At 47.1% G+C, this 20202-nt stretch overlaps 1 protein-coding gene across 3 annotated transcripts in view; it reads left to right on the plus strand.

Moving 5' to 3' along the window:
- Positions 1-20202, plus strand: part of LARGE1 (LARGE xylosyl- and glucuronyltransferase 1) — a 545419-nt gene that overhangs the window by 134239 nt on the left and 390978 nt on the right. For 2 of the 3 annotated variants that reach the window (XM_040490968.1, XM_040490969.1), the window contains exon 2: positions 8957-9144. In XM_040490968.1, coding sequence (XP_040346902.1) covers positions 9039-9144 — 106 coding nt within the window. In that variant the 5' untranslated portion in view covers positions 8957-9038. Of the gene's footprint in view, positions 1-8956; positions 9145-20202 lie in introns of those variants that run through there. The other variant, XM_040490970.1, reaches the window with a different exon arrangement.

A 20202-nucleotide genomic window follows, 5' to 3' on the forward strand; every position in this document is an offset into this window, starting at 1 on the left:
GAGCAGAGTGAGAAGCACTCCAGACAGAGGGAAGACACTTGCAAAGGCCCTGAGGTGTGTTCCAGAAGTGAGAGGGCCGGTGTGGCTGAAGGCAAGCAGAATTGAAGGGATGCTGGCCAGAGAGGAGGATGTAGAGACAGTTAGAGGTCAAGCCATGAGATCCTTACAGACATGACAATGAGTTAGGGGGTTATTTTAAGAGCTGCGGGGAGACATTGAATAATTTCCGGTGTGATCTGAGTTAGGAGGCTATCATACTGGGCACATGCGTGAGACGATGGCGGCTTGGATTTATATAGTGGCAGTAAAACTGGAAAGAAGTGGGTGGATCAAAGGACAGAATAAATGTTTCAGAGGTAAAAATGGCAGGGTTTGAGGATGGCCAGATTTGACAAAATATGAGGAGTGAGTAAGGAATTGAGGTACTTGGTAACTGGTACCCAGGTATCTGGCTTGAGCATTGATGTAGACGATGGTTCTCTTTAAGGCAGCGGAAAGCTCTGGAGAAGAGGGGGTGGAGAAGGGGGAGATTGGGATTGAGGCACCCGTGGTAGGGAAAATCATTGTACATGTGAGTCTGGAGGTCAGAGGAGAGGCCAGAGCTGGAGGTACAAAAGTGGGAGACATCAGCCCGGAGACCGTCTCCCACGTCATTGGAATGGGAGATCTCACCTGGGGAGAGAAAACAAGATGGGTCCCACACTGCCTCCTGGAACATTCCTGGAATTTGCCGTCTGGAGAAGACAAGGCTACAGGAGAAAAGGAATGTATGAAATGAACATCTCAGAAAGTAGCACTGTGAGTTTACCAGAGAAAGGTAATAGCACCTCTTAGTAGTTGACTGACCATTTGAAATCAGACGTGATTAAATGGAACAAATCTGCCTGCCTGATAGTGCGGTTTCCTACCCCAACATTTGGCTTCCCAAGTAGAGCTGTGGTAAACAAGTGCGGTTGTGCTCATCTGAATGACTGGATTTTCCCAGGCCAGTATAATTGGAAAGAAGGAGGGCTAAGGGAGGGAGGTTATAATAATGAGCCATGGCATCTAAGCTGAATGAGAGAGAATAGAAAGAAAATCTAGACCTGGATGGACAGTAATGAAGAAAGCCGGTGGACTGGGGTTCATGATGACAGTGAAGAATTTGGGCAATGGCAGCCTGGGAAGGCTAGCAGGGGGCTGGATGGGGGGGGGGGGTTGATGTTGACATTTGGGATTTTTGGGGACTGTGCTGGTTTTGGTGACACCAAGAGCTAGAACATAAATTTGGTCCACATGAAGTGGCAGATGTTGTGAACCGACCATTCCCATCATGGAACTGAGGTGGAGAGGCAGAAGGACGTGTGTTGGACGCTGAGGTCTTCAGACAATGAGAAGAGTCACCGGGAGCTTCCAGATGACAGTGACAAGGACAGAGAGAATGATGCTGAGCCAAAGACGAATGGGGGCTTTAGGAGAGGGGGAACCAGTAAGAGTTGGCAGACAGCCAGAAGCCTGGAGGACAGAGGCCCGCCTTCTAGCCATTTCGTACTTGCTTGAGAAGAGTAGGGGAAAGGGGTCTCCTTTGGGGAAGGCAGAGATCGGGGGACAGCTGTCCTTTCACACAAGAGCAGAGCTGGAATGAAGCCAGGCGAAGCTGAGGATAAAGAGGAGTTTGCTGATCACATAGTGAAAGTTCCACAGGATTCTACAGTTGGGCTTGGGAGGAAGGTGTGGGCTGGCCCTTGTGTCCCAGGAGTAGTTTGTATGGTCGTGAATATCCAGGAGTCTGCCGGCTGTGACTGAAATACTCAGTCATCGATCCATTCGATGTTTATTGATCTCCTCCTACATGCTAGATACTGTGCTAGCAACAAAGAAAACAGCTGTGGCCAAAACAGACGAAGTATCTGCCCTTGAGGCATCAGTTGCGTGTCCTGTAGCATAGAACTGATTTTCTGGGGTTTTTTGTTTTGTTTTGTTTTGTTTTCGTTTTTCAGGAAGCACTGGAATTTGAGTCCCAGGGTTTCCAACTAAATCAGTGTCCTTAGCCTCTCTTGGTCTCTGAAAGATGGATGTAATGCAGCCTCTGTGGGTGGTGTTCAGTCATTCAAATATGGAAGAAGTGTTTTTGACGGGAAGTCAGGATGGGTCATCAGAGCAGCCTCTAGTCCATAAGATGCTTCTGTTCGATTAGAAAAAAGCACTTTTCCTTCTAGAAACTCTGTTTCCATCTATCAGAGAACTGTTGTAATAAATCTGCCATCAACAGAGTCCAGGATGTGATGGTTCTCCCTAGTATACTGGCCAGTCCCTGCAGGGGTAAGGTGAAGGAGGGGGTCAGGTAGGAGTGGAGGGAGGCCAGCTTTATTTATCAATAACCAGTTGTTTACTCAGTGCTTTGGTAGTAGAGTGCACCCGCATCACCTGGGCTCTTGTTAAAATGCAGATTTTGATCCATGGAGCTGGGGTGGGGCCTGGCAGTCTGCCTTTCTCGCAAGATATGAGCCCCCACTGCTGCTGCTGCTGCTGCTGATTTAGGGGCCACACTTTGGATGGAGATGGCTAAGTGTAAACCAATGTTTTAGCTCCTGGTCTCTGGCAGAGGCTTAAAACAAACACTAGAGGGCCAGGATCCTTTGCCCTTTCGGGGTTTTAGTCTGATGAAGAGAGATTAGAGACGGGAGATGATTAGAAGACAATGACAGTGGATGATGGGCATTGAGGAGGGCACTTGTTGGGACTAGCACTGGTGTTGTATGTAAGCAATGAATCATGAGAATCTGCTGGAGAAGCCAAGAGCATACTGTATACACTGTATGTTAGCTAACTTGACAATAAATTATATTTTAAAAATAGTTAAAAAAAAAGACAATGACAGTGATCTGGATGGTGCTCCTGATGGCCTTTGGAGTTTGGAACAAAGGGAGGGAACATCTCCAGGTCTGGACTTGCCAGAGATGTTTCACTGAAGCAGCCAGGACTTGAAATTTCTCCTGAGGTCCAGCAGAGGAGGGAAGACACGGCAGGACAGTCGGGCTGTGTGTGAGAGGCTTGGGCAAAGGTGTGAGGTGTGGATATAACACTAGCAATAGTACAAATAATGACACAACAAAGCCAACATCGGTGGAGGGTCTGTCTGCTGTAGGACCTGTATTATAAGCTCAGTGAGGGCCAGCCCTGTGCCCTCTTAGGAACTGGGACAGCCTCTTGCAAGAAAGGTTCACTTGAGATTGGGATGACTGTTATGCCCAGAATTCGTGATCCCCAAAGACCACCAGGGAGCCAAGTCGGAGGCAAAAGCAAAGAGCCTTTATTCGAGCTAGCTCCAGCTCAATCCCCTACCAGCACCAACGCAGCGGTGAGATGCCCGAGAGAGAGAGAGAGAGAGAGAGAGAGAGAGAGAGAGACAGAGAGACAGAGAGACAGAGAGACACAGAGAGAGAGAGAGAGAGAGAGAGAGAGAGAGAGAGTTTCAAAAGCACAAAGGTTTTATAGGGATTTAGGGGCAGTGGGGGGGGGGGAGGAGATGGTCTCGGCCTTAGCTGATTGGCTGGGGAAGGGTCAGAGTCCTGTTGCGCAGTTGCTGGGCGTGGTTTGAATGGGAAGTTTGAACCGGTGAGCAGGAAGTTACTCAAGGAGAGGAGGCGTGGTCTGAGGTTTGAGCTGGAATTTCTTTCTGTGGTTTTTCTGGAAAGGGGGCCATGTCGGGGAATATAGTCACTCAAGATGGAGGACACAGAACAAAATAGAGTCGACCAGTCTAGGTCTGCTCTTTCAATGACAATATGGGACTGACAGGGTTCACCCTATCTTATAGTTACAATTGGTAATTGTAACAAATAACATATAACCTGTAACAACATAGAATATAACATGTAACAAATCTGTTACACGCCTATAGGATCAGTTGGGGCTCCTAATAATTCTGAAGGGTTTCAGTCATTGGGTTCCTTAGACTTTTGTTTGTTTGTTTGTTTGTTTCCTTTGGAAGTTACTTAGATTTTTATTCACTCTTTATGTGCAGAATTTCTAGACAATTCACATGTCTTGAACACCCATGAAAATTCATTTCTATTGATGCTAATTAAAAGAGAATCTCCAAGAGTGCCTGGGTGGCTCAGTCGATTAAGCATCCGACTTCAGCTCAGGTCATGATTTCATGGTCTGTGAGTCGGAGCCCCGTGTCAGGCTCTGTGCTGACCGCTCAGAGCCTGGAGCCTGCTTTGGATTCTGTGTCTCCCTCTCTCTCTGACCCTGCCCCACTCACTCTCTCTGTCTCTCAAAAAATAAATAAACGTTAAAAAAAGAATTTTTTTTTAAAAGAGAACCTCCAGGGATGCCTGGCTGGCTGTCAGTGGAGCATGGGGCTCTTGATCTCGGGGTTGTGAGTTCAAGCCCCAAGTTGGGCCTGGACCCTACTTAAAAAAAGAAGGAGAAGGAGGGGAAGGGAAAGGGGAAGGGGATGACAACTGTCTGGTGTTGATCAGCTCAGCTCAGCATTTGGAAGGTGGGCTTCTGATTGGAGTCTTTCAAATGGTAGCCAGCCACCCCCAGAAGATGTATTCCTAATTAGGATCCTGCAGATCTTAACTTACTGAACCTGTCATGGAAAGTAAAAGTCACACATGTATTTTTCACTGTCTGCCCTGAGGTATTTTGAATCACATGCAATATAACAAGAAGACGTGGTGATTCAAATTTTAAAATATTTTTCAGTTATAAAAGCAACACATATTCTTTGTCAAAGTTTTTTGGGAGAAATCTGTATTCAGATATATTGAAATGATCCGTATCCTATACCCAGAGATAACCTTTAACTTTTATACTGTTCATATGTATAGTTATATCGGTATTTATACATGTTTTGTTGGACTGAAAGATACTTGTAATCACATTTATGTTCAGCTGTGAGTACTGTTTTTGTGGCTTTAATAGAGCACAATAATTTTTCTGCCTCATACAGTGTTCTGCATAAATGGGACTTTCATTGGTTAAAACAGATGGGAGAAGACAGATCGAGTAGTAGAAGTTTAGGAGCAGGAATTGACCAGCTTGGCCAAGGAATTGGATGATGGGTTTTGAGGTATTTTATTTTATTTTATTTTATTTTATTTTATTTTATTTTATTTTATTTTATTTTTTAAATATGAAATTTATTGTCAAATTGGTTTCCATACAACACCCAGGGCTCATCCCAACAGATGGAGGCATGGGCATTTTAGAGGTGACTCTTTGCCCTGCCTATTCACCCTGGAGTCTGTCTCCCTCAGACCAGGCAAGAACCGGTTCCAGACTGGTTTCCCCAGTTAATCCATCAACATTTGCATACGTATGGGAGGTGATTTCCAGACCTTCCTTCTTTCTTGTGTTCCTTGACTATATTGACTTCCTGGAGTAACTCCTGATATAAACTGAGATTTTTCTTTAAATTGTGTTTTTAGTGCACAGAGGTATCATTTAAAAGTCAAATCCATGAAGGAATATTTTTTTACCTGCTAGGTTTAATTTCAGATGCCAGTGTTATCATAAAATGCAAACCACCCTGGACTGTGTTTCAAAACTTAGGACAAATTGTGCCAGTTGAAATTAACTTTTGCAGATGGAGCGAAGAAAGGAGGAAAGGAAGTGTTCTAAAGAGGTTTTTAAAAACGTTTTTAAATATTAATGCCACTTGCGTTCAGCTCCGTATATATTCGTACTACTTACCCCTGAAGTCCAAATTCATCTATTGCTTTCCAGTTTTTGCTCTGTTGTACTTTTTTTGTTTTGTTTTGTTTTGTTTTGTTTTGTTTTGTTTTGAGAGGGAACAAACGGTGGTGATGTATTTAACCCGGGGAGGAAAGTAATCTTAAGATCCAACATGAAAGATTTAGGTTAGATCAGAAGGGAAACGACCCCCGGCAAAGGTTGTTGGAATCAGTTACTTGGGGAGAGGAGAGCCCAAGGTCTCTCGGCCGTAGGGGCATGTAACCTTTGGCCCATTCATCAACCTTTCTAGGCCTTAGTTTTCTCATCCACTAAATGGGGATGAAAAATAGTTTCTACCTCATAGGTTATTTGGAGAATTAAAAGAGCCTGAGACATAATACATGCTGCTTATTGCTAGTTGTCTTTACTATTATTATTATAAGTGAATTTCAGGAGCGCCTGGGTGGCTCCGTGGGTTAAGCATCCGACTTCAGATCAGGTCATGATCTCCTAGTTTGTGAGTTCAAGCCCAGTGTAGGGCTCTGTGCTGACAGCTCAGAGCTGGAGCCTGCTTTGGATTCTGTGTCTCCCTCTCACTCTGCCCCTCCCCAACGTGTGTGTGTGTGTGTGTGTGTGTGTGTGTGTGTATTCTCTCTCTCTCTTTCAAAAATAAACATTAAAAAAAAGTGAACTGCAAAAGAAACAACAAAAACAACAACAACAAAAAACCAAAAAAACAAACAAAACCAACAGCCCAAAAACCAAACAAACAACCAAACACCAAAAGAGGCAGTTTTAATGTGGTGTCTTCCTGAAGGAGAATCCAGTGGGTCCTTCTGATTGAAATCACCCATTTGTACTTGACAATGTCAGCCCGTACTTATTTGTTGGGCTCTTTTCTCCCAAGCCCTGTGGGAATGGGGAGTGAGAAAAACATGATACTTCTGCCCTTCTTCTCTCAGGAAGAGGTGGGGCTCACCTTGCCTCGTGCTCCATCAGTCCTTTCTGGGCCCTTCTTCAAGGGATCTCTCATTTAAGACTCTCTGGCAGAGAGGGCATCACTTCATTGTAGATGGACAACATGGAACTTACCCGGAGACGGGGAGTTCGGCAGTGCTGCAGCTAGTTGAGTGTGGAACTGGATTTGAAGCCACATCAGTGTCACTGCATAGCCTTCTGTCCCCAGTATGTTCTTCCTGAGAGATCCCCCAGCATCTGGGAGATCCTTATTCTTAGTGACTCACAGTTGGTGTGGAGGGTTTGTTGCCCATGCTTCAGAATGAAAAACTTTCTATGGTAGTGGAGGGGGCTGGGGGAACCTTCTCTCAAATCAACATTCTTTGTTGAAAGGGGTTTTGCTTTTTTGGTTTTACTTTCTACGCCACACCCTCCAGCCTTGTGGTCTTTCATGTGTTTCGAGGGAGGGCCATTTAGAAAATGGCATCAGAGTGGTTGCAGAAGAAAGCCTGGCACTGACAGTTGAGATTGGCCCCATTAGGTGTTTATTGCTGGCAACTTGCTGAACGCAAATTCCTAAAGCTCCGAAAGGCTTTTTTTTGGTTAGACTCTGATTCCATTTGTACGTTCAGCAGACAGTTATCAGCCAGCCAGCAGGTGACAGGCAGTATGCTAAGTCTTAGGCCAATGTAAGACGAGTGGACAGGGTGTCTGTCTCCTGAAAACGCCAAGGCTGGTGGGGAGGGGAGACAGTTCAACCAGACCTAGTCACATGGGGCTTAGGGGTTCTGGCAGAGGGAAGGACATTTGTGGGACTACCCAAGGGGACACCAAAGCCAGCTCTTTCATGGACATTGTTCTTTGGGGATGGGAAGCCTTGTATAGCTACCTGCAATAGTAGCTTCCGCCCTGTTTGGGAGGCTCCTAACATGTGGGTCCCGCATCCCACCTGCAGCCATTGTGACATCCACATTAGGATATAGGTGAAGAGATTGCATGGTCTGCCGGGTTTTAAATTCCTTTGTAAGGCATATGAACTGTGGTCAGATACCCAGGTGAAGGATCATGGGCCCCTGCTCCATGAGAATTGACCCTCCTCCCTCTTTGAACATGTCTCAGCCAGTCTTCTGCGTGACCTTAGGACTGGCTCTCTGCAGATGAGTTGTAGGTTATCCGTGTTCCTCTCCATTGTCTGCACATTTTAATTGTTTCCATGCTTTTCTGGATATCTTCTTCTGTATTAAAGGCGGGGGCTGTTAAGGTAGTCCCTGGTGAGTGAGTGTGGGTTATCAACTGTGATCCAGTTGTAGTCCCCTGCAGTTGATGATGTGGCCAGTGCGGTCTCGTCTCCTCTGAGTGTGCCATCAGTCAGCCTCCAGTGCCTTCCTCAGCTCTTCCTATCTGGAACTCAGCAACGGTTCTGCCATCTTGGCCACACCTGCATCAGTCAGCAACTTCATTTGTCTTTCCACAGAGCTCTGTGCACATCTCAGTCTGTCACATTCTTGCTGCAAACTAACCTACACTATAGAATACATGCCTCTGTGTGTGTGTGTGTGTGTGTGTGTGTGCGCACGAGAGAGAGAGAGAGAGAGAGAGAGAGAGAGAGAGAGAGAGAGGCAGAGGCAGAAGGGAGAGATCTCATAGGGTTTTTTGTTTTTGTTTTTTCTTATAGAAAGAGAGAGAACATAAGCTGGGGAGGGGCAGTGGGAGAAAGAGAATCTTAAGCAAGCTCCATGCTCAATGCTCAGCCCGACGTGGGGCTCCATCCCACAACCCTGGGATCATGACCTGAGCCGAAATCAAGAGTCGGACGCTCAACCGACTGAGCCACCCAGGTGTCCTTTGAGATCTCATACTTTTTATCATCCTTTATTCATTTACTTTTTAATTTTTTTTAACGTTTTTATTTATTTTTGAGACAGAGAGAGACAGAGCATGAACGGGGGAGGGGCAGAGAGAGAGGGAGACACAGAATCGGAAACAGGCTCCAGGCTCTGAGCCATCAGCCCAGAGCCCGACGCGGGGCTCGAACTCACGGACCGCGAGATCGTGACCTGAGCGGAAGTCGGACGCTCAACCGACTGAGCCACCCAGGTGTCCCTTGAGATCTCATACTTTTTATCATCCTTTATTCATTTACTTTTTAAAGAGCTGTCTCTGTTCTGATAGACTGCAAGACTGCAGCACTGTGTCTCAGAATAGAAGGTTAGCAGGAGATTGTGGACGAGTCCGATACCTTCACGACCTACAGGGTATTTCTCCTCTGCAATCTGCATCCATTTACAGTGCTAAGAACTCAGCCCTTCCTCTCTGCTCTTCTTTTCAGAAAGTATTATGAGGGAGGCCGAGGACCCCGTGCTCCGGACAGAGAATCGGCGCTGGGATTAGGGGTTGTCACTTCTGAGAGGATGCTGGGAATCTGCAGAGGGAGACGGAAATTCCTGGCTGCCTCGCTGACTGTTCTCTGCATCCCAGCCATCACCTGGCTTTACCTCTTTGCCGGGAGCTTTGAAGGTAAGAAGGAGGCTTCCTCACAGGGAGAGGGGTGGAGAGGGAAGAAAAAGGACACTGGCCGTCCCAGAGTCCTCGGAAGCCCCCTCCGGGTCACCGTGTGGAGCAGGAGAACGTTGGTGCTCAGGCAGAGACTTGCGTGGGGCTTACATGGGTGTTGGAGGGAGTCCGTTGTGAGGAGGAACACAGAGAAACAGAAACGAAGTAAGGTGCACCTGGGTGCAGTGGATGGTGGAGGTTACACAAATGTCAGCTACCAGCTCTGCAGGTCGATCGCTGTGTCAATAGCGGGCGAAAGGTTTGGGCCCTGGAGAGATTTCTCAACCGCATGGAGCCAGCTGTTTCATTCATTCTTCCATTCATTCATTCATTCATTCATTCATTCACACATTTCACATTTTGTTGTGACTCTTGCTGCTGCTGCTGCTGTTGTTGAACATCTGCACCGAACCAGGTGCTGGGAATGCAGTGATCACAGATCTGGACATTCACAATGCGGTGGTGGGGGGGACGACAAGTGAGCACAGGACTGCCGTGCATGGAGCCCAGGGTGCCGCGGGAGGCAGCGGTTGGGGTGTCAGGCCTGGCTGGGTGTGAACGATGATGGTCACACTGGCCAGATGGAGGCGTGCTAGCAGAGGAGCGGCCCTCCCCAAGCCAATCAAAACAAATGACGATGCTCGTCGCTTCTCAGCAATCAGTGGAGAAGACAAGCCTGGCCATTCTCCCAGCCAGCAATTTCAAATGCGGTGCAGTGTTTCGCGTATCAAAGGTGGTTTTCTAAGCTTCAGGGAGGGAAGGGATGGGAGCATCATCGAGGAGGAAGGATACTTTCTTTTTATTTATGCCCATAAGTGAGTTCAAAAAAATCTCTGATGAAAATCTGTCTCAAGGAAGTCACTACTGTGTTTTTAAACATTTCCTTTATGCATAATTTTTTTGACAGCTCAAGGCTACCTTTTAATTAGGAGTTGTGGACTTTAGGTGAGATTTGCCCTGAGTTAGCTCGACTGAGTGTGATCGAGATGGCTGTGTGCCTGTTGAGCAGGAAAGGGCCCGTATGTCCTGCCCTATACATCCCTGGAGTCGAGGAGTTTCCATATGAGCAGCTACATGGAGTAAATTATGCCATGGCAGTGGATGATTAAGTTTTGGCAAAGAGATCAGAGGGAGAAAGGTGAGTTGATGTGGATCCTAGAAGAGACAGAAGGAAACATTGGGCCAGGGATGATGGAAAAGCCCTTGTAAAAGAAGGCTGAGAGCACCCAGTGCCGGTCCAGGGTTAGCACGTGAAAACCTTGACCCTGCCAATATAACGGGACTAGTGATGATACTAATGGTGTAACAATATTAACGGTAACGAGCGTGCCAGTGTTTCAGACATTTCTGTGGGCCAGTTATCGTTGCAGGGGCTTTGCATGCATTGTGTCGCTCTCCCCAGTAATTCCATGTAGTAGGTACACAAGAGGAGGGCGAGGCAGAAATCCTTCAGTGATCTGTCCAAGACCCCAAAGCCCGTCAGGATGGGCCTGTGTTATTGGACTCGAGATCTGAGCTTCGTAACTACAATACCATGTTGTAGATGGGGGCTCCAGTGAGGTATCACACTTTGGCTTAGGGGTTGGACAAGGTGTCACATGACCTTTCTGGGTGCCTCAGAGGGAAGTTGCAGAATGTTCATTTGCACTCGTTGATAAAAACCCAACCCCAAATGATTTTGGCAAGAAGGGAATTTGGGGGCTAACAAAACCAGTAAGTTCAAATGTAGGATGGGCTTCAGGCAGGGGTGGATCCAGGGGCTCAAATGATATTTTTGTAGTGCACTCTCCCTTCTTGCCTTTGCTCTCCATTTCTCCGCCTTGGTTTCTTTCAGGGCAGTTTTATCTCCACAGAGGAAGCTTTAGTTTACATCTTACACTCACCAGTGCCTGTGGAAAGAGGAGTTTGTCCTCCCCCTGCTTCCACAGTATTGCCTGATTGGATTGCCTCTGGTCACTTGTGGTCCAGAGACCAATCACCGTGGCTGGGGGAGGTGCCTATTTTTGGTCTTTGGGTAAAGAGGAGTTCCCTGAAATAAGTGGAGTCAGAATGAGGGACTCAAAATGGCCCCCAAAGGTAAATGGTGCATTTTCCCAAAGAGGAGATTAGGAGTGGATCTGAGATATGGAGAATGTATAATTGGCTGTGCTTAGTGGCAGATTGATGTCAGCTAGAAGTCTCCTTTCCAGCCTCCTGCTGTCTGGGCCAGCCTTGGCTGATGGAGTGACCACTATCTCTGACTTTGAATGGTTATATTAGACTATCAGACATACGACGGGAAACAGAGAGGATTGAGGAAATAATACTCTGAGGTGACCTGTACAGACTGGAAAGAGGTGCCCTATTTACCAACATGTTGCTAATAATAAATTCTCCCCTTGGGACCAAATCACAAACTGCATTAAATAGGGGCTAGATGATGTGAGTATGTTAACAGAAGTATCCCAGCTAGAATGACAGCGGGGATAGATGCCTTTTCTGGGGTATCAGTTAATCCACAGCTGGACCACAGCATTTATTTCTAGATGCCACACTTGGAGGACAATGTAGACAAGTCAGCACATTCAGGAGAGTCTAGGCGAATGCCAGTGCCAATCCAAACCTTGTGACATACAGAATAGTGGAAAGAATTGGGGCTATTTACCTTGGAAAAGCAGAGGTTCCACTCCAGGTGTACATGATCGGCTTCCACAAACAGTCAAGGAGCTGTCGCCCCAAAGAGAGATGGCCCCAGAATCTATGGAGGGACATGGCAGGGAGCCAGCTGTCAAACTCATCCTAGTAAAGGATCATCCTGTCCAGGGCTGGAATGGGCTGCCCCAGGAGGTAGTGAAACACCCAACATGAGAGGTGTGTAAATACAAGTGCCGTGTGGTACGGGGAGCTCAGCATGGGGCAGGGGGTGGGGCATGTAGGGCAGGATGACTCAGAGATCCTGAGGCTCTAGAAAAGGCTGAGTATGTACTGGGAGACAAAGGTACCTCCGTGGAGCCCCTGCCAGTTGTCAGCAGATATCAGTGCATTTGCAAAAGAGCCTGTGGAGACATTCTTTTCTCTGTAGTTAAATATAACAACTTTGGGGCGCCTGGGTGGCTCAGTCGGTTAAGCATCGAACTTCAGCTCAGCTCATGATCTCGTGGTCCGTGAGTTCAAGTCCCGTGTTGGGCTCTGTGCTGACAGCTCAGAGCCTGGAGCCTGCTTTGGATTCTGTGTTGCCGCCCCTCCCCTGCTTGTGCTCTCTCTCTCTCTCTCTCTCTCTCCCTCCCTCAAAAGTAAATAAGTAAATGTTAAAATTAAAAAAAAAAATGTAACAACTTTGCAATCCGTTTATTGACCCCCTTGAGTTTTCTGTTCAAGGCAGGTGGAGCCATAAATAAGGGACAGAGTTGCTGCCTGTATTCATGGGGATGCTATTTATATTTTATGTGAGTTTATTTATTTTTCAACCCCGTTTAATTTCGATGGATCTCTTGAGAGCAGAGCCTAGACTCTCCCAGAGATGCAGATGCCTCCTGCATAAGGTTTTCGAATTAGATGACACACAGCAGGAAGATCTATTGAGAGTATCCTGGATGGCAGCCTCAGGCTCCAAATCAGCTGAGCCAGAGTAGCGGGGTGATTTGGGGTACAGTCACTGCTCTTTCTAGGCCTTTGTCTCCTGCTACACGAAGTGACATAAAACTGAAGGTCACCTGGGGCGCCCGGGTGGCTCAGTTGGTTGAGCGTCTGACACTTAATTTCGGCTCAGGTCATTATTTCCTGATTCATGAGTTCGAGTCCTGCATCAGGCTCTGTGCTGACAGTGCAGAGTCTGTTTGGGATCCTCTCTCTCTCTCTCTCTCTCTGTCTCTCTGCTCCCCCTGCGTTCTCTCACTCTCTCTCAAAATAAATAAACTTAAAGAATATATTTAAAAAAAAAACAACACGAATGCCACCTGTTGGGGCTATTGGGGCACTAACATTCTGGAAGTTTTCTATTCTAAGCATCTGACGTGAATGAATTGGAAATGGCCAGAATCTTCTCCAGTTAATGGCAAATATGTCGGGAAGAGGGAATCGGCTTCCTGTGATTTGCTCCTGAGTGTGGATCCAGGATCAATGCATAAAAGTTATGAGGAAACAGGCATTGACTCAATGTAAGAAAAAAACTATTGTAATCGCAGATTCGACTTGCCAGGTGTTGGAGTCCACATCTTGGAAAGTGATGAGATCCCCATTCGCAGAGCTGTTTGTCAAAGGCCAGGTGCCTGCTGGTTACAGATGCTGGTCAGGGGATGTCTTTGCTGGCACTTCAGCCCCCCAGTTCCTCAACCCTGTTTCCTTCGTCTCCTCCCCCATCCTCCTTTTCTCCTGTAGCATCTCAGTTACCATTCCCAGCTACCCGTCCATCAAGCTCAAAGCGTGGAGTCTTTGCTTCCTTCTTTATTCTCTCCATCGCCGGGTGCCACATCCCGTCGCACCTGACTGTGGCCTCTTCCGGCCACGTCTTTGCTTCCCGCCTTTCACCGCTGCCGTGGCCCTGGCTCAGCCGTTCACCTTCATCCTTTGTGGTCGCAGCTGATGGAACATCCTGCCGTCTCACACGTGTCCTCCACCCTCCAGAGAGCGGCCAGAGCTCAGTCGCGGGGCCATCCTGCTCCTTGTCGGCTGTGCTGCCTCTGTTTCCTTATGTCCCCTCCCGTCTTCCATCACTGGAAGCAAATCCACTGGATTTGCTTCGGGTGCTGTGCGCACCTGCCCTCTGAGACTGCTGGTCTTCTCACATGCTGGCTCCTGGGACACTGCTGCCCTTCGGTCCTTCCCCGCCGCCCACCCCCCCTCCTTCCCTCCTTCTTTGCTGGGCTGACTTAGACCCTCAGGTCTCAGCTGAGCATGATGGGTCCTCCCCCTTAGCTAGGTTGGCTTCTGCCACGTCTACAAACTCCTTTTACTTTCTTTTCTTCATACCCTAATTACTTTTCTTGTGTTTTCTTTTATGTTTTAAAATTTCTTTATTAATTTTTGAGAGAGAGAGAGACAGAGTGTAAGCAGGGGAGGGGCAGAGAGAGAGGAGGAGACACAGAATCCAAAGCGGGCTCCAGGCTCTGAGCTGTCAGCACAGAGCCCGACACGGGGCTCAGACCCACGGACTGCGAGATCATGACCTGAGCCGGTCAGACCACTAACTGGCTGAGCCACCCAGGCGCCCCTTTTCTTGTTTTTTGTTTTTTTTTTTTTTTTCAACGTTTATTTATTTTAGGGACAGAGAGAGACAGAGCATGAACGGGGGAGAGGCAGAGAGAGAGGGAGACACAGAATCGGAAACAGGCTCCAGGCTCTGCGCTGTCAGCACAGAGCCCGACGCGGGGCTCGAACTCACGGACCGCGAGATCGTGACCTGGCTGAAGTCGGACGCTCAACCGACTGCGCCACCCAGGCGCCCCCTCTTGTTTTTTTTTTTAATCACCTGTCTTCACAAGTGAGTACAAGCCTTAGGAGGGAATGGAGTGGTTTTCTTCTATTCATCTTTCTGTCACTAGCACCTACTCCAGCGTCAGGAGAATTGTTTGTTGAATGAATGAATGAGAGAAGAATGCCCTCTTCTGGCTTTGAATGCCGACAGCTCTCAGCTCTCACCGTTGCCCTCTGGGTTCTCTCCATACTCGTGGTCACTGCTTGGGGTCTTTCACAGACCTTTTCCCTTAGCTCATAATTTCCATCTTTACTCAGGTGAGTGCCTCGTTGAACGCCTTGAGAAAACATCTATTTTCCTACTTCTCAATTTTTGCTCTTTGTTCCTTCTGTCCAGTATACAGTTCTCTTTTTTTCCCACTACCCTTCCTCCCAGCCAACATCTTCAATGCCCAAATTCAATGTCATTTTCCCCTAATGTCTGATTCTGTGTGGAAACTTCTATGACAGCACTCATCAAGGGGTGTTTTGCTTGTGTGGTGTCTTTCTGGCCACTCGCTTTTGGGTTTCGTGAGACAAGGGGCTGTTTTATTTATCTTTCCATTCTCAGAGTCTGGGCATCACTCTTAGTTGGGCCTTAGTGAATGCTGACTGGGTGGGAGTCCGGATGTTGACGGAAGCAGGGGTCTCTGGTAGCCAAGGGCTCATCCGGAGCCCTGAGCATCTGTGATTTTGAGACCTCAGAATATGGCTCCAGGAGCCACCCCTTAATTCTGGATGGAATGTGAATTCTTGGACTTGAGTAATTCTGCTTAAACACACCTCTGTTTGAATTTAGATCATGCGTATTATTTTCCACCAGAATCACCTTATCTCATGGGCATGTGAGTTTTATTTACGGGCTGTGGTTCTGTCTCTTCTGCCCATCATGGAGATGGTATTCAGCTGTTACTGAATTACCAGCATGCGGAGAAAGCGTGCCTTTCGGCCATTCAGAAGATTTTTCACACATGCTGCCTTCTGATAATTTATGACCAGCTCTGTGCAGAAGCTCAGGCCGGAAGCTTTCAGTGGTCAGGGAGGCAGGGCAGGGAGGGTGCGGGTGCTTTCAAAAGGAAATGTCTTCAGAGGATGCAAAGTCCTGAGCATTTAAAACTGGTGTCGGGAACAGGCACAGGATATTAATATCTGGACTGGTTTCAGCCCACACCCACATTTTAGTTCCCTGTTCATGCCATTCTTATCAACATAAATTACTCCTAAAATGAATGGTTTGAGAGTTGTCTTGATAAATTTCAGCAGAAAGAAATGAGGGCCTGACATTTGACTGTTTTGAAGAATTGCATTGAGAACCCAGGACTTGTAAGTTAAAGCGTTTTCCTTTTCACTGTGAGGGATCACGGGGCGCATGAACAGTGGAAAAGGGGAGGTGGGGGGACGGTGTCCAAACCTGACCGATTCCCTAGCCTCCTGTCCACTTCCCTCAGCCCAGAGACTGTGCCCCAAGGTTGGTGAGTTTGGAGTGTGCGAGGTGCTAGTGAATGATTTGCTCAAGGTTTTGGTGTCTATCCCCTGGGATGAGTCTCTGTGGCAGCTGTGATGTGAGCCACGCCCTCCTGCCAGTGGCCCAAATGAACCCCATAATGAGGTGATTATGGGGTGCCAAAACACAGGGTGCTGAATGCAGAATGAAATGGAAAGTATACAGATTGTTCTTAATAGGTCAGAAATGAAGGGCTTTCCTGGCCAGTGCATCCTAGTTGTTCATGCCGAGTGGAAGCCTACGAAACAGGATGTGAGGGAGGCAGCCGTGAGCGGAGCCCAAGTCGCGGGCACGGCGGGCCTGCACACAACTGTGCTTCTCACCTGGGGCCCCAAAACATCTCCTTATTTTAGACCCTGAGGGTGGCTGAAATCCATCCCCGTTGTGTTCAGCTCCGAGATGGTTGCTAAGGTGACCTTTACTTTTCTCGCACCAGCTTTTGATCATAAAGCATTCTTGGTGGTCCTGCTGGGGTGGAGGAAATGGCCCTGATTGTCATCAGTTGGCTGTACCTCCTGGCAGAGCTCATGGTTAGAATCTCTGACCAAGTGTTAGGAAACCTGGGGTCTACTAATCCCAGCAGCCACCTTGTGTTAGTTTCCGCTGTAACCAAGTACCCCAAGTTCGGTGCTGAAAGACACACACATTTGTTATCGTATGGTTCTGGAGGTCAGAAATCTAGTCAGGTCTTAGTAGGCTAGAGCCTAGATGTTGTCGGGGCTGGTTCCTTCCAGAGGCCCCAGCGGGGATCCATTTTCGAGGGCAGAAGTGTAGCTCCTTCAGGTTACTCTTCCTTCCTGTCTTTCTTTCTTTCTTTCTTTCTTTCTTTCTTTCTTTCTAAAAACCTTTATTCATTTTTGAGAGCTGGAGAGAAACAGCACTAGTCAGGGAGGGGCAGAGAGAGAGAGAGGGAGACGCAGAATCTGAATCAGGCTCCAGGCTCTGAGATGTCAGCACAGAGTCTGATGCGGGACTCGAACCCACAGACTGTGAGATCATGACCTGAGCCAAAGTTGGATGCTTAACCGACTGAGCCACCTGGGCACCCCTCAGGTCACGCTTTCTAACTCTGAGCCTGCTGCTGTAAATCCTCAGGTCTCCTTCTCTGACTTCCTGTCTTCTTGAAAGGACCCTTGTGATTCCACTGGGCCCACCTGGATAGCTCAGAACAGTCGTTCCATCTCACAAGCCTTGGTTTAGTCACGCTTGCAAAGTCGCTCCTGCCATAGAAGGTGACAGATTCACAGGTTGTGGGGAGTAGGACACGGACATCTCTGGGGGCCATTATTTGGTCCTCCACATGGCCCTAGTCTACCCTCCCCATCCCCTCCATCTTGCTCTTGTATAGGGACAAAAGGATGTGGAACCATCTCTTCTGTCTTATCCTGCTCTAGGAGTTTGGGGTTCTGTAATTCTAATACACATAAATATCCAGCAGGACTTGCCCCTCATGAAAAAGGCATTGCATTCATATCTGTTCAAACAATTGTAAACCATAATATTTTCTATAATAGGTGTTTATTCAATAACCAATGATAGGCTAAGGTTTTCTGAAAAGAAGGGACAGGAACTTCTCTTTGGGGGGGTGCAGGTTTTAAAGTGATCTTCTTTCTTATTTCAAACGCCAATTTAACCAAAGAAGGGGGCATTTCACTCAGAGCCCTGTGATGGTCTATTAATTCTACATAAAATGTTTGTGTAACTACTTTGGAATACGATTTGGTGTTGCCACCTAAACCTGAACATAGCCCATAACCCATCAGTTCTGTCCCTGGTCACATACCAAAGAGAAGCGTATGGATGTTTGCACAAAAGACGTGTGCAAGAATGTTCACGTCAGCATTATTATTAATAGTGCCACATAGGAAAATACTGAAATGTACGTCCACAGTAAAATAAACCTATAAATAGTGGCATATTTATATAGTGAAGTACTACAGAGCAATGAAAATGAATATATTCACAGATAGTGTTGAACAAAAGAGTATGTATAGTAGGATTCAATTATGTAAATACAAAAGCAGACAAAAGTTGATCTAGGAGTAGAGACTGGGGAGGAGCCAAAGGAAGACTTGGTAATCCAGGTGACTAACTTTTTAACCTGTGATTACTACAGGGGTGTTCACTTTGTGACTATTCATTGGCGTTTTTGTTTTCTGCATGCGTTATTTAAAAAAGACGAAACAAAAAACAAAACACTATGCAGAGTCACCTGGGTGGCTCAGTTGGTTAAGCATCCAGCTTCAGCTCAGGTCATGATCTCATGGTTCGTGAGTTTGAGCCCCGCATTGGACTCTGCTGACAGCTCAGAGCCTGGAGCCTGCTTCAGCCTCTCTCTCTGCCCCTCCCCTGCTCATGCTCTGTCTCTCTCAGAAATAAATAAAAATAAAAATAAAATAGTATAAAAAAACACTGCAACTCTATTGATAGTTAACTGAATTTGAAGAGATTTTGTGGGGTTTGCCTTCTTTTCAGATAAGAGGAATTTTATTAACCTTTGGGATTTACGAATCAGTGTCATTGTTTAACTTTGAAATTCAAATACCTTTTAAACACGAAACTTTTCTTTTAGGATATGTATTTAACACTCCTATTTCACCACGTTTCCTTCTTTTTTCCCTCCTGATCCACCTTACCGTTTGGACACACACGCCTCCTGTGAGGGCCTGATCACAGCACTGATTCAAGATCTGAAATTTGCTCATAAAGCCCTAATTCTGAAAGAGTGTTTCCATCACTTTGAAATGAGATCAGTGTTCCTAACCAGAACTCCAGCAATGACAATTTCCAATTAATATTAAAGTGATAGTATTTCTTAATACGGATTCCAAGCCACATTGGATAAAAGTTCCCATCTGCATTAATCAGCCGACCTGCATCTTCATAAAACCCTTGTGCCTGGAAAAGAAAGGAAAAAAAACTTTTTAATGTTTTATTTTTGAGAGAGAGCACAAATGGGGGAGGGGCAGAGAGAGGGGGACAGAGGACCCAAAGTGGGCTCTGTGCTGACAGCAGTGAGCCCGATGTGGGGCTCCAACTCATGAACCATGAGATCATGACCTGAGCTGAAGTTGGATGCTCAACTGACTGAGCCACCCAGGTGCCCCAAGAAAGAAAATTTTTATTAGACATGAAAACCTGGAAGGGATAACACTTACTGTCTCTGGTTAGAAAGTGGCTGCATCTGGCCCGAAGTTGCATTGTGCTTGGCCGGTACACTGCTTTTACTGTTTTTAACTGGATTTTTGACCATTAAAACTTGGGACAGCGCACATAAAAATCATGATTTCTGACCTTGCTTAACAGCGTGGAAAGATCTAGCAAACCAGACCCACTTTTCATCCTAGCAGCCATCGGCTGGAGCTGGGCAGTGGCTGTCCCTTTGCCCAGTGCATGGACATTCCAGTTTGTCACCGAGCCATCCTTCCTGGTTGATCCCTGTGTCACTCTGTGCACTGTTGTTTTACACAGAGCTGGATTGAGAAGAAAGTGCTTCTGGGATTTGCTTAGGTTCCTGGTTGACCCTGGCTGGCTCAGACTTTGCATTTGGACTTCCTGGCTTACTCTCTGCCGTGTGCCGGGGTGGGGATGTGCCCTACGTTCTCTCATTTCTTCCTCCAGACAGCTTCACGCCTTCCTGTTTGACGGATGAGGAACTTGAGGTTCAGGGTGTTGTGTTCCTTTGCTGAGGTCACCCAGCTGGTAACTTGGAGCCAGCACGTGAACTCAGGCCTGCCCTGAAAAGGTCCTGCACGTTGCCCTTTCTCAACTTGAAGATACAGAGACGGCTGGCAGAGGAGATTTTAAAGTCCATGTGCTTAGGGGCACCTGGGTGGCTGGGTCGGTTAAGCGTCCCACTCAACTTCAGCTCAGGTCATAATCTCATGGTTCGTGAGTTCTAGCCCCATGTTGGGCTCTGTGCTGACAGCGCGGAGCCTGCTTGGGATTCTCTCTCTCCCTCTCTCTGTGCCCCTACCCTGCTCATTCTCTCTCTCTCTCTCTCTCAAAATAAAATAAACGTTAAAAAAAAAGTCCATATGCTCAGGTTTTCAGACAAGGACAAGACAAAACCCATCTTGGTTGAGAAG

The sequence above is a fragment of the Herpailurus yagouaroundi genome, unplaced genomic scaffold (assembly GCF_014898765.1).
Source record: "Herpailurus yagouaroundi ecotype Mexico unplaced genomic scaffold, PumYag 182, whole genome shotgun sequence".
Taxonomy (NCBI): domain Eukaryota; kingdom Metazoa; phylum Chordata; class Mammalia; order Carnivora; family Felidae; genus Herpailurus; species Herpailurus yagouaroundi.